The following is a 13759-nucleotide window of genomic DNA, read 5'->3' on the forward strand; positions in this document are numbered from 1 at the left end:
AACGACATCAATTCAAGATTACATTGTGAAATGTAAAAATAAATACGTAAAGTTGATGACAAACAAATGATGGAAGAAATTTCAATTGAATTTCAAAAACTACCAAAGATTAAAAAAAATGAAGATTTTCTTTTCTTATGATTTTCCTCTTCCAATTTTTTGTTCTTATTCTTTTTCCCCCATAATCTCTCAAAATCTTCTTCCTCTAAATCTATATTTTTTTTGTTTCAAAATCCCTCCTCGCCAATATGAAAGAAGACAACAATTTAAATAGATTACGAAAAATGAAATAATGTTCTTTTCTTGAAAACTAAACGCCCAATGCATGTTTGAGCCCTTTTTTCCCAATAAAACTTCTTTTCATTTCAATAAGCATTTTTATTCTCCCCAATGTGCAACACAAAAGATCCAATGAAAACTCTTCTTTTTCTTTTCTAAGAGAAGACTACTGAAAAGGACTTCATTGCCCTTTTAGGGGAGCCCCCACTTTCTTTAATTCATTAATTTAATAAAAGACAATAGATCATTTGAATTTTTTATGAAGAAAATAGGCCCATTGAGTAGAATTCATCATATTTTAATCATTCAAACCCAAAAGAAAAATTAGCTCAGTGACACAAAATTCAAAAATTGTGAAGTAATAAATTACTAAATAAATATAATATAAAATAAATAAAAATGCATTAATAAGAAAAATATGTTATTATATATATTGTAGGATTAATTAAACACGTAAAACTTAGGTGTTCACAATCCCTCTTTAACAACACCTTGAGCAAATTATCCTTGTTTAGACAGGTGATGATCCATGCTCTATGCTAGTGCAGTTTTAAGGGAATTGTCTAGGTCATATACAGACCTCTAGCTTCACGCGATACAACAAGTGCTAATGACGCTATCTAGAGAATCAGTCAGGAATGTCAAATGCCAATGGAAAATTCTTTGTTGAAGGCAAAGTAAGTAAAGTTATTAGTGTTTTTGAAGAGATGAGTAATTCTGGAATAACACCATTTATATGTAACTAAAGCATTCTTGTCAACGGGTTCTGCAATTTAGGGGTTATTGATGGAGGTCGATGTCCTATTCAAGGTATGCAAGATAATAATATCAAGCCTATCCCATTTAGTTATAACTCACTTCTTCAAGGTTCTTGCACTTTTAGTTAACAATTTTGGGTGCAATATTGACCAAACAACTCATTACATTTTAATTACAGAATTTTGTACTCAAGTAGATCTTAGTTCAGCTCATGAGCTACTGGGGAGGTCATCAGCAGTGAATTGGCTTCAGATACTTTAATTTATTTGAAATTAAATCCTTTTACTTGCAGGTCTTTTATTAACTTTGGCTGGCATTGGAGAAGAATAAATGTATGTGAGTGTCACATTAACTTGGTTTATTTGTAATACATCAATTAGATAATTAGTTGAATTAAATAGTCTTTACATAATAATATCAATTGCAATTTTATTTCGATAGTCAATATATGGGGTCCTTTTGGTCTCAAGTACTTGGTCAATGCAATGAAATCATTCACCCCCAATGTCTATGCACACAATTTTGGCCCAATTGTTGATTTTTCAAGGTCAATTGAAGATCTCTTTGTTCCTATTAGCGATGAGGTTACCAAAATATATGATGTTCTGTTGCGACCATGTTACTTAAAAGTATCTAAATTGACAAAGGAAGGATTCTCTAAGCTTGATGATCCACTTGTTTGTGTCAATCATTTGGGAAAAAAACTTTTAGTGGAGAGGATGCAGTCCACAGTTGAATTTGCATTAAAGCCCAAAGATCTTGAGGTAGTTTATGTTTATGAGTTTCTTGAAATGAAGGGGATGTTTGATCCATAAATAGTTGTTGCTTTTGAGTTGAGACTTGACCCTAAATGTCGTGAATTACAACATGGGAATTCTGTACAGTCAAATCATCAAGACATCATGGTAAGTTCAGGAATTATTATTTACCGGTGTTATTTTAGAGTTGATGTTAAGCTTTGATGATCAAACTTTGGATATAATAAGGGACCAGATTCAAGATAGATTTGGCCTTTTGGTATTAGGACTGATGACAGGGGAAATGAATGAATAAACTCAGCGTGAGGAATGTTTGTGTGTTATTATCAAAAAGGAAGAATTGTTGTATTCTAGGTGTTTTAATGATCCTTAAAAATGTAGGGAACCAGTCCTTGATAAAGTGCTCTCGTCCACGTTCAAAATGGTGTACAACTGTAAAAATGTCTTGTCTAGTTGGTTTGTGAAAAGTGCAGCGTAACAATAGAAAGGGCGGATAAGGTTATTTGTTTCAGTGGTTAAAAAAAGAAATGAGCTAGCAAGTCATTTCAAGAACTCAAGCATCAAAGTACACTACAAGGGACCTGGTCCTTGAAAGATTGTGTACGTGTAAAAGACAAAAAGACAACTGTCAAAAAGCTGTCAACTCTGGTGTGGTTGGTACACGCCTTTTTAGAGAAGCAAACTCTCATCTAATGGTGTCGTCCCAAGGGGTTTGTGTCCATTTGATATAATCTCTTCTCACTAGACACAAACTCAAGATTTGTCAAACAAAGATTTGAGTTTCTAAAAATTCATAAGCTAAAAAAAAACAAGTCATATTCAAGAAAGAACACTAATCATACTAAAAAAAGGACCTGATGGAGTGTTGAAGCATTTTTGTTGTATATTTAGCTTTGTGTCTTATGTGCTTACATTGTCAATCTTCTCCTAAGCTATAAAGGATAGTAGATAGGTTGCTTCTCTAAGTCTTTATTTTGAGTCGTATTAACAAGATTAAGTTAGTCTGATCAACTACGGTTAAGTCAAGTACTTTACATTATTGTTTTGATGTTCTCTTGGGTAGAGTTGTTTAGGAGTGTCAACTAGAGTTATTTGAAGTGTGGTGTGGGAAAGTTGTCGATCATTTATGCTCTTATCTTGGAATCAAATCTGGTGAATAGATTTAGCCTTGATTGGGTTCTTGAAATCTAGATCAACTAGAGTAAGTTGGTTTAGTGGGAAATAGAGTCACTTCTTAGTTTTTCTTTGTAGTAGAGTTGCTACAGTAAGGGGAAGGGATTAAAGAGTTTTAATTCCTATATTGCAAGAGTTTGTAATCTGAGACGTTGTTACATTCGAGTGAAATGGAAGTTGTATTGAAATCTTGTGACTACAGGTCTAGGTTTTCACCGCCCTTGAGAAAGGGGGTTTCCTGTAAAATCATTGTGCCTAATTTACTTTGAGTTATTTATTTTTTGTATATTATTTTGTCTGGCAACTTGTTCCTGTGATATTTGGTGCATGTTTTCATTTTGACAATAGGTATCAGAGCTTGGGCACTTTATCTGATCAACACCAAGAGAGAGACTCCTGCGAAAAATGACGGCTCCACTAAACTTGCAAAAAGGTCAGTCTCCTACAAGGCCACCTCTTTTTGATGGTCAGTTCTATAGTTGTTGGAATATTGAAACGAGTAATTACCTCATGACTGAGGACATTAAGGTATGGAATATTATTTGCAAAGGTCTTTATGTGCTAACTATGAAAACCAAAGATGAAGATGTCACAAAAGTCGTTCCCAAAACTCGACAATAATATAATGAATCCTACAGAAGAAAAGTAGAGAAAAATCACAAAGTCAGTGTTCGAAGGCACTAATAAAACAAAGAAATCTAATCTAGATATCTTCACTACTCAAAGTGAATGCTTTACCATAAAAGAATGTCAACCTATTCATGAAATATGTACTAGATTCTCCACCATTACAAATGCGCTTATGTTCCTAGAAGAACTTGTCCCTGCGTGCAAGCAAGTCTCTTAGATATTGGAAATTCTTCCCAGATAATGGACAAATGTATTGGAGATTGGCAATGAGTCAAAGGACCATGATGTAGTGACGTTGGATGTATTATTTGAACATCTTTAAGTGCATGAGATGCACAAAAAATGATGGTCTCAATTTCAAAGAAAAAGATAAAAGGTCACATCTGATTAATGAAGCTGATAAGAAGAAAGATGCAAAAGGAGACAAATCACTTGCTCTCAAGGTGTCACAAACTGAAATACCTAAAAGAAATGAGAACATGGCTTATTTTACTCAAAGATTTCAAAAAATTGGAAAGAAACTATGGAGGTCTCATGAAGAAAGGAAATCTTGACAGGGCTACAAACTCAAATGACTTGTGTTGCAAGTGTGGTTTACAGACCCCTTCATCATAAACTGTCGTATGCACAAGGGTGAGCACAAAAACTATGTCATGTCTGAAGGATACAAGAACAAAATAAGGGACCAGGTCTATGACAAGCCAAGCAGAAGAGAAACTACTAATCACGCGGTAAAGAAAAATATGAATACTTGGGAAAATACCTCAAGCGATTCAGATGATTTTGAACACTCCGATGATGCTTTCATGGCTAAGTAAGATGATGAATATGTTAATGTAGAGGTAACTCTGTCATACTTCAAGCAAAACTTAAATACCTTTTCCATTAGTAAATTGAGAAAGCTAGTTGTTGTATTCATTGATTTGATTAGAGAGATAACGACTAAGAATGATCTCGTGAACAACTTAGACATCTTTCAAGATGGAAAAATTGCTCTAGTTACCCAAATATATGATATTGTATAATAAATGACTGTTCTTGAAGCTAAAAACCTAAAATTGAAGGAAAATATAAAAAAAGGGTGACTACTACGGTTTATAAAGGAAAGAACTAGACCAACGACTTGCACCTTGAACTTGAAAATAATTTGCACACTGCTAAAATGAGGATGGAATTGATTTTTGAAAGAAATCTTCTATTGGAGAGGGACCTTGTTCGTGTAAAAGAGGAACTCGAAAAATTCCTAAAATGGACCACCTCCTCTAAAATTCTTACACATTTAATTAGTCATGTAATAATAGCATAAGAGGGCTAGGTTGTGAGAAGATAGATTCCCCATACACTCCTCACAAATAAATTTCCCGTTGCTGATAATTCATTATCTCTAAAAAACATGAAGAAAGTTCTTCAAACTACTCCAAACAGAGAAACAAGAAGAAAAAGGGATTTGGTCGTGCTTTTGGTCTTAAGTTGAAAAAAAATCGGTTTGTCTCACTAGACAGGTAGGTTACAGGAAGTTGAGCTCTATGGAAATTCAATCGGTAAAGGTTTAGTAGAGGCATCATCCAGTCGATGAGGCTACTTGGGAGGACGATCTTTACATTTTCGAGCACTTAGGTGGCTTCATTTCTTTGACTTTTAATTAAAAAAGCTTTTTAGCATTTGATGTTTTAATGACATTCTTAGTAATTTTCTTTCTTTTTATGTGTTTTGAATGTGTTGTCCTTTGACAGTTTTTATACTATGATTTTAATGTGTTGGGATGGATGGAACACTTCCCGAGGCGGTTGAGAGAGTTTGAGGTGAGTTCCCCCCCCCCTCTTTTAAGGCTTTTAGGTTGAATGGGTTGACCTTTCTTAACAATCTTGATAAATATGCTCGAGTGAGATTTTAGTTAGTGTCGTTAGCTTCAGAACGTCGAGTTTGGTCTAGAAAAACTTTTAATTTGGACCCCAAGCTGATCGATATTATTTTAAGGTGTTTTGCTAAATGCTTGTTTTGGTTGTTTTTGTGCAAGAGTTGACTTGGGTAAAAAATTTCCAGACAACCTCAATTGGGTCGTTTTGTCAATTTTATTGAGTTTAAATGTTTACTTAAGTGCACTAGCATATTTTATTTGCATTTACGGGGTTCTAAATGAATACCGAGAACCCATTCAGAGAAGAATACCATCTTAGCTTTTGATTGAGACGAAGGCTGCTAGTGGGACCACTTTTGCAGCCTCCGAAAACTTCTGTGGTAGCCACATTAGCAACCTACATACCATCTTTGTCATAGTTGACCAACTATGGCCTAGCTGCTTTTAAGTTCATCCCTAATGTTATTTCTCTATATTCTTCATTTCTTTTTTTTTATTATCATTGTTGAAGACATCTCGTTTTGGGGTGAATTTTCTTGAAGACAACTCGGTTTGGGGTGAATTTTCTTAAGTCCCACCATTTATTTTATTCGAAGGTAGATTTTTCCTCTCTACTTTTCATTATTCATTCTAATTTCATTTTCGTGATTCGATTCCATTGTTAAGCTCAAATCCCTTGAAGTTTAGTTTTTGGAAAACTTGAGGTCCAAATTAATTCTCATATTTTCCCAACTTTGGGTCATGTGATCTTCTTGCCGAGGGGAACATGAAAACATAGTTAGTTTTACATTTCATTGTCAAACTCTAAGGGTCAATTTTCACCTAATTTTTCTAAATTTGGTAAGATTGATTTAGGTTTTTTTAGTCATGTATTGATGTGTATATTCTATCTTTATAACATGGAAATGTTTTAAAGCTATCCAGAAAGAAAAAACTCCCGAGTACAGGTTTGAGTGTGGTTATTTCTCTAAGGTTGGTTATGGTGTTCTCCTTTTAGACTTCACTTAGTTAGATTCTACATAAATTGAGTTGCATTAATAGTTAGGAAGTTTTTACGAAGAGATTATATGTTGTATGATCCTTAGACATATTCTTGGCCATTTTTGGGACATTAAACTAGTACTTTAGTAGTACAATCTCAGATTAGGATTAACCTTTGTCTTGATTGGTGAGCTACTTTATACTTTATACATACATTTTCCATATATGCATTGCATCATTTCATATTGTATGATTGTGTGTGGTTAACTTGTAGATCTATGTTGTTGTACTTTCTCTATCACGTATGATTTGGTATGTTTTTGGTTAGGCGTTAATTGGTAGTATTAGCACTCTCGTGCCTCTTTTAGTTATATAGTCCTCATTTGATCTAGGTGGGTCAATGACACCTATTGAGTACCCCGTGTTTTGTTTCTCATATTACACTTCTGCATCTTTTTCTAGTGTAACGCCTAGTACGAGCCACCCTTATCGATTCCAGATCTCTCAAGGCCATCATTGTTGTATTGTGCTGATCTCTTGGCATTCAGACTTGCTACTTTCCCACTTTGTATGGTTTATATATTTTTATTGGACATAACTGTTGTATATAGCCCATATCTGTACTTAGATATTGAGATTAACATCAAGTTCTGATAATGTATATGTAATTAGAACTGTAATTAATAGTTAGGCATTATATTAGTTAGTTGTCAAAGTTAGTTAGGTAGTTAGCTTTCAAAGTTAGTTAGCTACCTAGTTTAATCTTCCAGAATATTCCATTAGATAGAAAGTAGTTTACATACTTGTTTGCATGTATAAATGCCAGTCATTACTCAATGAAAATGTTATTTATCTTTCTCTCAAACTACTTCTCTTCACAAAATGCTATCAGTTAGTTATGGCTTCCTTATTGCAGTTCAGTTGGGATTTCACCATTGATATGAAGTTTTAATATGGTAGCAGAGCTTGGTTCATTTACTTCAAATCTTTGGTTCTCGTTTTTCTTACGATTTCTATGTGTCGGTGGTTCATATCGAATCTCAGAGGTTTTGTACTTCTTTGAGTTTTTCCTTTCTTTCCTTTTTCTGGATTTGAAATTCACTTTTTCTACTTAATTCACAATTGTTTTGAGTAATATACTCATGGCTATTGACGAAAACACATCTACTATTGAGGGAACTAGCAATGTTGGCAACAATACAATTAGTGCCTTTCATGTGCATCCCTCAGATAGTCCAGGAATGATGTTGTTTCCTACTCAGTTTAATGGAGCAAGATATCTATCATGGAGGAGAGGGGTGATGCGAGCCCTATCTGTAAAGAATAAGTTGGGTTTTATTGATGGGATTTGTGTGAAACTAAGCACAAACTCATCTCAGATTCGCCAATGGCAGATGTGCGATGACATGGTAACATCATGGATTTTTAATTCACTAACTAAGGAGATTTCAGATAGTGTTGAGTATGTGACTGATTCTGTAGAATTGTGGAAAGAATTGGAGGATAGATACGATCAAACAAATGGAGAAAATTTGTATCAAATACAGAAATAAATCAATGATCTAACTTAAAGAATATTGGACATCAATATCTATTACACAAGGATGAAGAAGCTTTGGGAGGATTTGAGTACTTTGAATCTGAGAAATCAATGCGGTTGTATCTACAATTGTGGTGCAAAAGATAGCATGCATAAAGCTGAAAAAGATAGACGTTTGATACAATTTCTCATGGGATTGAATGAGGTATACACAGTGATAAGCGTAACATTCTCATGATGAACCCACTCTCTTCAATGGCACAAGCCATCTCTCTACTGATCCAAGAGGAGAAACAAAGGGAGTTTAAGCCATCTAGTAGAATGCATATGGATGCAACATCCTTGAATGTAGGTTCCTTCAATAATACGGTTCAAAAAGGAAGAACTTTTATAACAAACTATCAGAATAACAACTATGCAGGAAATAATTACAATTCAGGAAGAAACAAGTTTTACAATGGAAATAGCAGTGGAAAAATGCTTTGTTTTATGACTTTTGCAAGAGAACAGTACACATTAAGGAAAAGTGTTACAAGTTGCATGGTTATCCCTAGAACAACAATCAAAACCTTAAGCCTAATGGACACAATAATGGACAAAACTACAGGCAAGACAATCAAAGCTACAAAGTGAAAAGAATAGTGGCAAATGTGCCCAGTGATACTCCTGATGTGATGTCTACACATGGAGATGAAAAATCACCTCAGAGTAATGGGCATCAAAATGCGAATACAACAAAGGAACAATATGGTTAGATTATGGACCTGATACAACATTTTCAAAATGAGAATATGGGATAGGATCAAAGTGTTGTAGGTGTCAATAATGGCTTTATGAACATTGCAGGTATTACGGTTTGCTCTTCCTCTGTTGATTTTAATAAAACTTCATGAAAATTTTTTAAATCAAGCAATTATATGTGGATAATAGACTCAGGAGCATCAAACCACATAACCTTCAATAAAAACTCCTTGACCAACATTAAAACATTACCTTACCTATACTGATTTCACTCCTTAATGGATACAAAGTTAAAGTGATGGAATTTTGTGATGTATCAGCACACTTGATATCATTCTCCATGATGTGTTAAGTGTACCATTCATTCCTTAACTACAGCTATGAAGTTCACAGTTTTGTTCACTGATACTTTGTGTGTGTTGCAGGCCCCCTCAGTGAAGAGGCCTTAGGCAATTGGTAGAAACAAAGAGGGGTTGTATTTTCTGTGTTCTAGATGCCTGAGAAATGCCAATACAGTCAATAAAGGTTCAGTGTGTCATTCTAGTAGTACTAATAATGATTTTTCTGTCAGTAGTAGGAAATGTCCTTATGCTGTTACTGATTTCTGTCATAAAAATGAGTGTAAGAAATTCATTACTGATGTTGTTCATAATACTCTTGTTTGACTTCTATTTTCAACAATAATGATAATGTACAATTTCATAATCATTCTTGTAAGATCACAAAAAAACAGTGTAGATTTGTTGTGGCATAACAGACTCGGCCATGTACCTGTTGCTAAAATGAGGAATATTTCCACCCTACCAACCATTCTTTCACAAAAACAACCCTTCATGTGCAGCATATTCCCTATGAGTAGACAACAAAGCTTAACTTTCAGCCAAAGCAATAGTCAAACCAAGTCCATATTTGAATTGCTTCACATTGATCTATGGGGTCCTTATCATGTTCTCACATATGACAATCACAAATACTTTCTTAACCCTGGTGGATGATTATAGTAAATCCACTTGGACCCATCTTCTAAGTACTAAAAGTAATGCTTTACATGTGTTGAAAGCCTTTACAAACATGGTAGAAATCAATTCAAAACCACCATAAAAATTTTAGGTCTGATAATAGACTGGAGTTTACTAGTAATGAAGCAACCCACTTTTCATGAACAAGGGTATAATTCATCTTAAAAGTTGTCCATACACCCCACAACAAAATAGTGTGGTAGAAAGAAAACATAAATACATATTAGAAACAGCAAGACCCCTTCTTTTCCAATCTAAACTACCTTTGAAATATTTGGGGGAATGTGTCTTGACAGTCACTCACGTTATAAATAGATTACCCTCAACAAAATTCAAGAACAAATGTCCTTATGAGCTGCTATATAATAAGAACCCAAATTACACTAAACTCAGATATTTTGGTTGTTTGTGTTACCCTACTGTGCCTATATATTAAGATATAAACTTGAGCCCAGAACCACTCCTCATATATTTATAGGATATCTTTTTGTCACAAAAGGATACAAGGTGATGCGTCTTGCCACAAGAAAAATACATGTTTCCAGGGATGTTGTCTTTCATCGGGATATCTTTCGTTTTACTTTGGCTGCTGAAAAATGCACTTCTCCATCCATTTTGAAATTTGTTAAGTCTGTGTCATTTAGTCCTAATCCTAGTGGTCATACTAATCATGGGTCTTATGACATAACGTAGATGATATAGGGTGTGAACTTGATGTACACAGTGGCCTTTCACCCATCAGGGAACACCCCATTGATCCTTCACCACCACCATTACATGACTATTTATCACCTTCTCAAGCTATCGTTCCTATAGAAGGTCAAAGAAGATACAACAGAGAGAACAAAATCCCTCATAATTTAAAAGATTACATTGTTTCTATGCCTAATCTAAAGAATCCAAATCATGTCACAAACCCTTCCCTCACTGCCCTATTCCATCACATATATCCAGATGCCATTGCACCTCATAGTCAAATGTTTGTTGAAAATGTTTTTCATGATAGTGAACCATCATCATATGAGGAGGCATCCTTCAATCCTGCTTAGCAAAAGGCCATGCCGCAGGAGTTTGAGGCACTCTATGCTAACAATACTTGGGATCTTGTTGAACTACCAGTGGGCAAGCAAGTAATTGGATGTAAGTGGGTGTATAAAGTCAAACATAGAGAAGATGGGAGCATTGAAATATATAAAGATAGGTTTCTTGTGAAAGGGTACACACAATAAGTTGGAATAGATTATACAGAGACTTACTCACCTGAAGTCAAGATGACTACTGTCAGAACTTTAATAGCTTGTGCTGTGAAGAAGGGCTGGTATATATTCCAACTTGATGTGAATAATGCATTTCTCCATGGTGATCTTTATGAGGAAGTATATATGAAAGCTCCACCAAGTTTGGAGGTACATAATACAAGGTTTGGTATGCAAGCTTAACAAGTCTCTTTATGGACTCAAACAAGCTAGAACGGAGTGATATGCTAAGTTCACTGAAGCCTTGGTCCTTAGGGGATATACACATTCACACTATGATTACTCATTGTTTTCCAAGAAATCAGGTTCTTTGGTGGTATTTGTATTAGTTTATGTGGATGATGTTATTTTGACTAGGACACACACTGATGAAATTACACAACTCAAGACTTATTTGGACAACAAATTCAAGATTAAAGACCTTGGGAAACTTCATTATTTTCTAGGCCTGGAAATACTTGATACTGTTCGAGGGGTACTCATTTATCAGAGAAAATTTGTCCTAGAATTATTAAAAGAATATGACTGTTTCAGTTATGCCCCCACGACTTCATATCTTGATCCCACTATCAAGCTAAGAGCAAAGGAAGAAACCCCACTTCATGATCCCTCTTACTATATAAAGCTAGTTGGAAAACTAAACTTTCTTACCAATAGTAAACTTGACATAGACTTCAGTGTCCAATAGTTGAGCCAATGTATGCAAGATCCTAGAGACACTCATCTCAAGGCAGCATTTCATCTTCTCAGGTATTTGAAACAAGATCCTACTCTAGGAGTTTATCTATCATACGATCCTGGTTGCACTGTCCAAGCTTTCTGTGATTCAGACTGGGCCTCCTGTCCATAATCAAGAAGATCAGTTAGTGGATATCTAATTTTACTTGGAAACAACCCTATCAGCTGGAAATCCAAGAAGTAGGAGACTATTTCCTTGTCATCAGCTGAAGCAGAGTATAGATCACTAAGGAAAGTAGTTGGAGAATTGACTTGCTTGAACAGATTACTCAATGAATTGCTTTATATTATGACAGCCAGTCTGCCATACACATAACTCGTAACCGTGTATTCCATGAGAGAACTAAACATGTTGAGGTACGTTGTCACTTTGTGATAAACAAACTTCAGGAGGGGCTTATTTCCTTGCACCACGTTCCCACTACTAATCAATTGTCTGATATACTTACTAAAGTTCTAACAGGTGTGAAGCATTCAGCTATTTAGGACAAGTTGGCTGCAATATTATCACTACCAACTTGAGGAGGGGTATTGAGATTAAGATGAAGTTCTGATAATGCATATGTAATTAGAATTGTAATTAATAGTTAGGCATTATAATTAGTTAGCTGTCAAAGTTAGTTAGGTAGTTAGCTGTCAAAGTTGGTTAGCTAGCTATTTTAATCTTCTAGAATATTCCATTAGTTAGAAAGTAGTTTACATGCTTGTTTACATGTATAAATACTCAGTCATTACTCAATGAAAATGTGATTTCTCTTTCTCTCAAACTACAGCTCTTCACGAAATGTTCTCAGTCAGTTATGGCCTCCTTACTGCAGTTCAGTTGAGATTTAACCATTGATATGAAACTTTAATATGTATATAGTTTATTTTGTTACTTTCTAGCCCTTTTGTATATTTTGTATTGTTTTATGCAAATCTATGCTATGGGCTCTTCTTCTTTTTTATTATTGCTTCTGCATAGTTATATGCTTGTTTTAGCTAATCTTCTATATGTTTGGGTTTTGGCTTACCAACTGGGGTTAATGGAAGGCACCATTATGGACCGATTTCGGATCATAACACCTGATCTAACCCAAGTGGGTATTTTCTGCCAACGATGTCTCATTCAAACTATCATGATTTTTAATAGAGAACTAAGATTTACGAATGGTTTGATGTATTAACACTAGACTCAAAGACATTTAATGTTATAGGTAGTAGGAATTCTAACTCGTTATACATCATGAAATATGCTTGTCCTAAGTTAGACCAATTGAGTTTCTTCATGAACTCGTTGCTACAACAGATAATAGATATGCAAAACACAGGTCAACAGAGCAAAGACAACATGGGCAATGAGGAAGATGAAAACATGGAGGACCAAGTAGTCCCAGAGCTACAAATAAGGGTACAATCACCTCCTACACAGAATCCCCTGGCATAACTAGCGAGAAAAGAAGCATCAAACATTCCAAATGCACGGACTCAATCTCTGCACTTGAAGATCCCACTGACACTGGATATGTTGTTAAGTATAAAATAGAGATTTCTAATCAAACTACCCCGAGAGGTGAAAAAGGTACGCTTGAACATATGCTGCTACAACTCTCAGGAACCACTGAAATATGTAGCCCTACTTATACCAACGATAAAGGACAAAAAATCTCTGAAGCAGGGAATGCAAGTAGCTCATCAACATCAATGAATCTGGAAAATACTCTAATGCCAGGAGGGAATCACATCATGTAAAAAAAACCATCAATGAAGCTCTTAATTTGGAATTGTAGGGGTGCAAATAATGCAAATTTCACGAAAAACATGTGCATACTCATGGAATGTCACAACATAACGATTCTTGCACTCACTAAGACAAGAATGGAGGATCATAATAAAATTTTACATGCTCCAGATTTTATCAACGTAGTTGCGGGATATTCTGGAAGAATTGCTCTATTTTGGAGGAACTCAAAAATAACCATCCAACCATTTGTGTTGACTGAACAGGGAATCCACGACACTATTTTGGTTAGTACAAGCTTCCCTAA

The 13759-nt window shown here is 34.9% G+C and overlaps 1 protein-coding gene across 1 annotated transcript; it reads left to right on the plus strand.

Moving 5' to 3' along the window:
* The first annotated feature begins 7580 nt into the window (after window positions 1-7580).
* On the plus strand, window positions 7581-7991 carry LOC138348111 (uncharacterized). Its single transcript, XM_069296722.1, has one exon. It carries the CDS (start codon window positions 7581-7583, stop codon window positions 7989-7991), a length of 411 nt encoding a protein of 136 aa, XP_069152823.1.
* Window positions 7992-13759: the final 5768 nt, after the last annotated feature.

This window comes from Solanum lycopersicum, chromosome 4, assembly GCF_036512215.1.
Source record: "Solanum lycopersicum chromosome 4, SLM_r2.1".
In the NCBI taxonomy this organism is placed as follows: domain Eukaryota; kingdom Viridiplantae; phylum Streptophyta; class Magnoliopsida; order Solanales; family Solanaceae; genus Solanum; species Solanum lycopersicum.

Coding starts and splice junctions, on each gene's coding strand:
- LOC138348111 (XM_069296722.1), top strand. CDS start 7,581: ATGGCTATTGACGAAAACACATCTACTATTGAGGGAACTAGCAATGTT.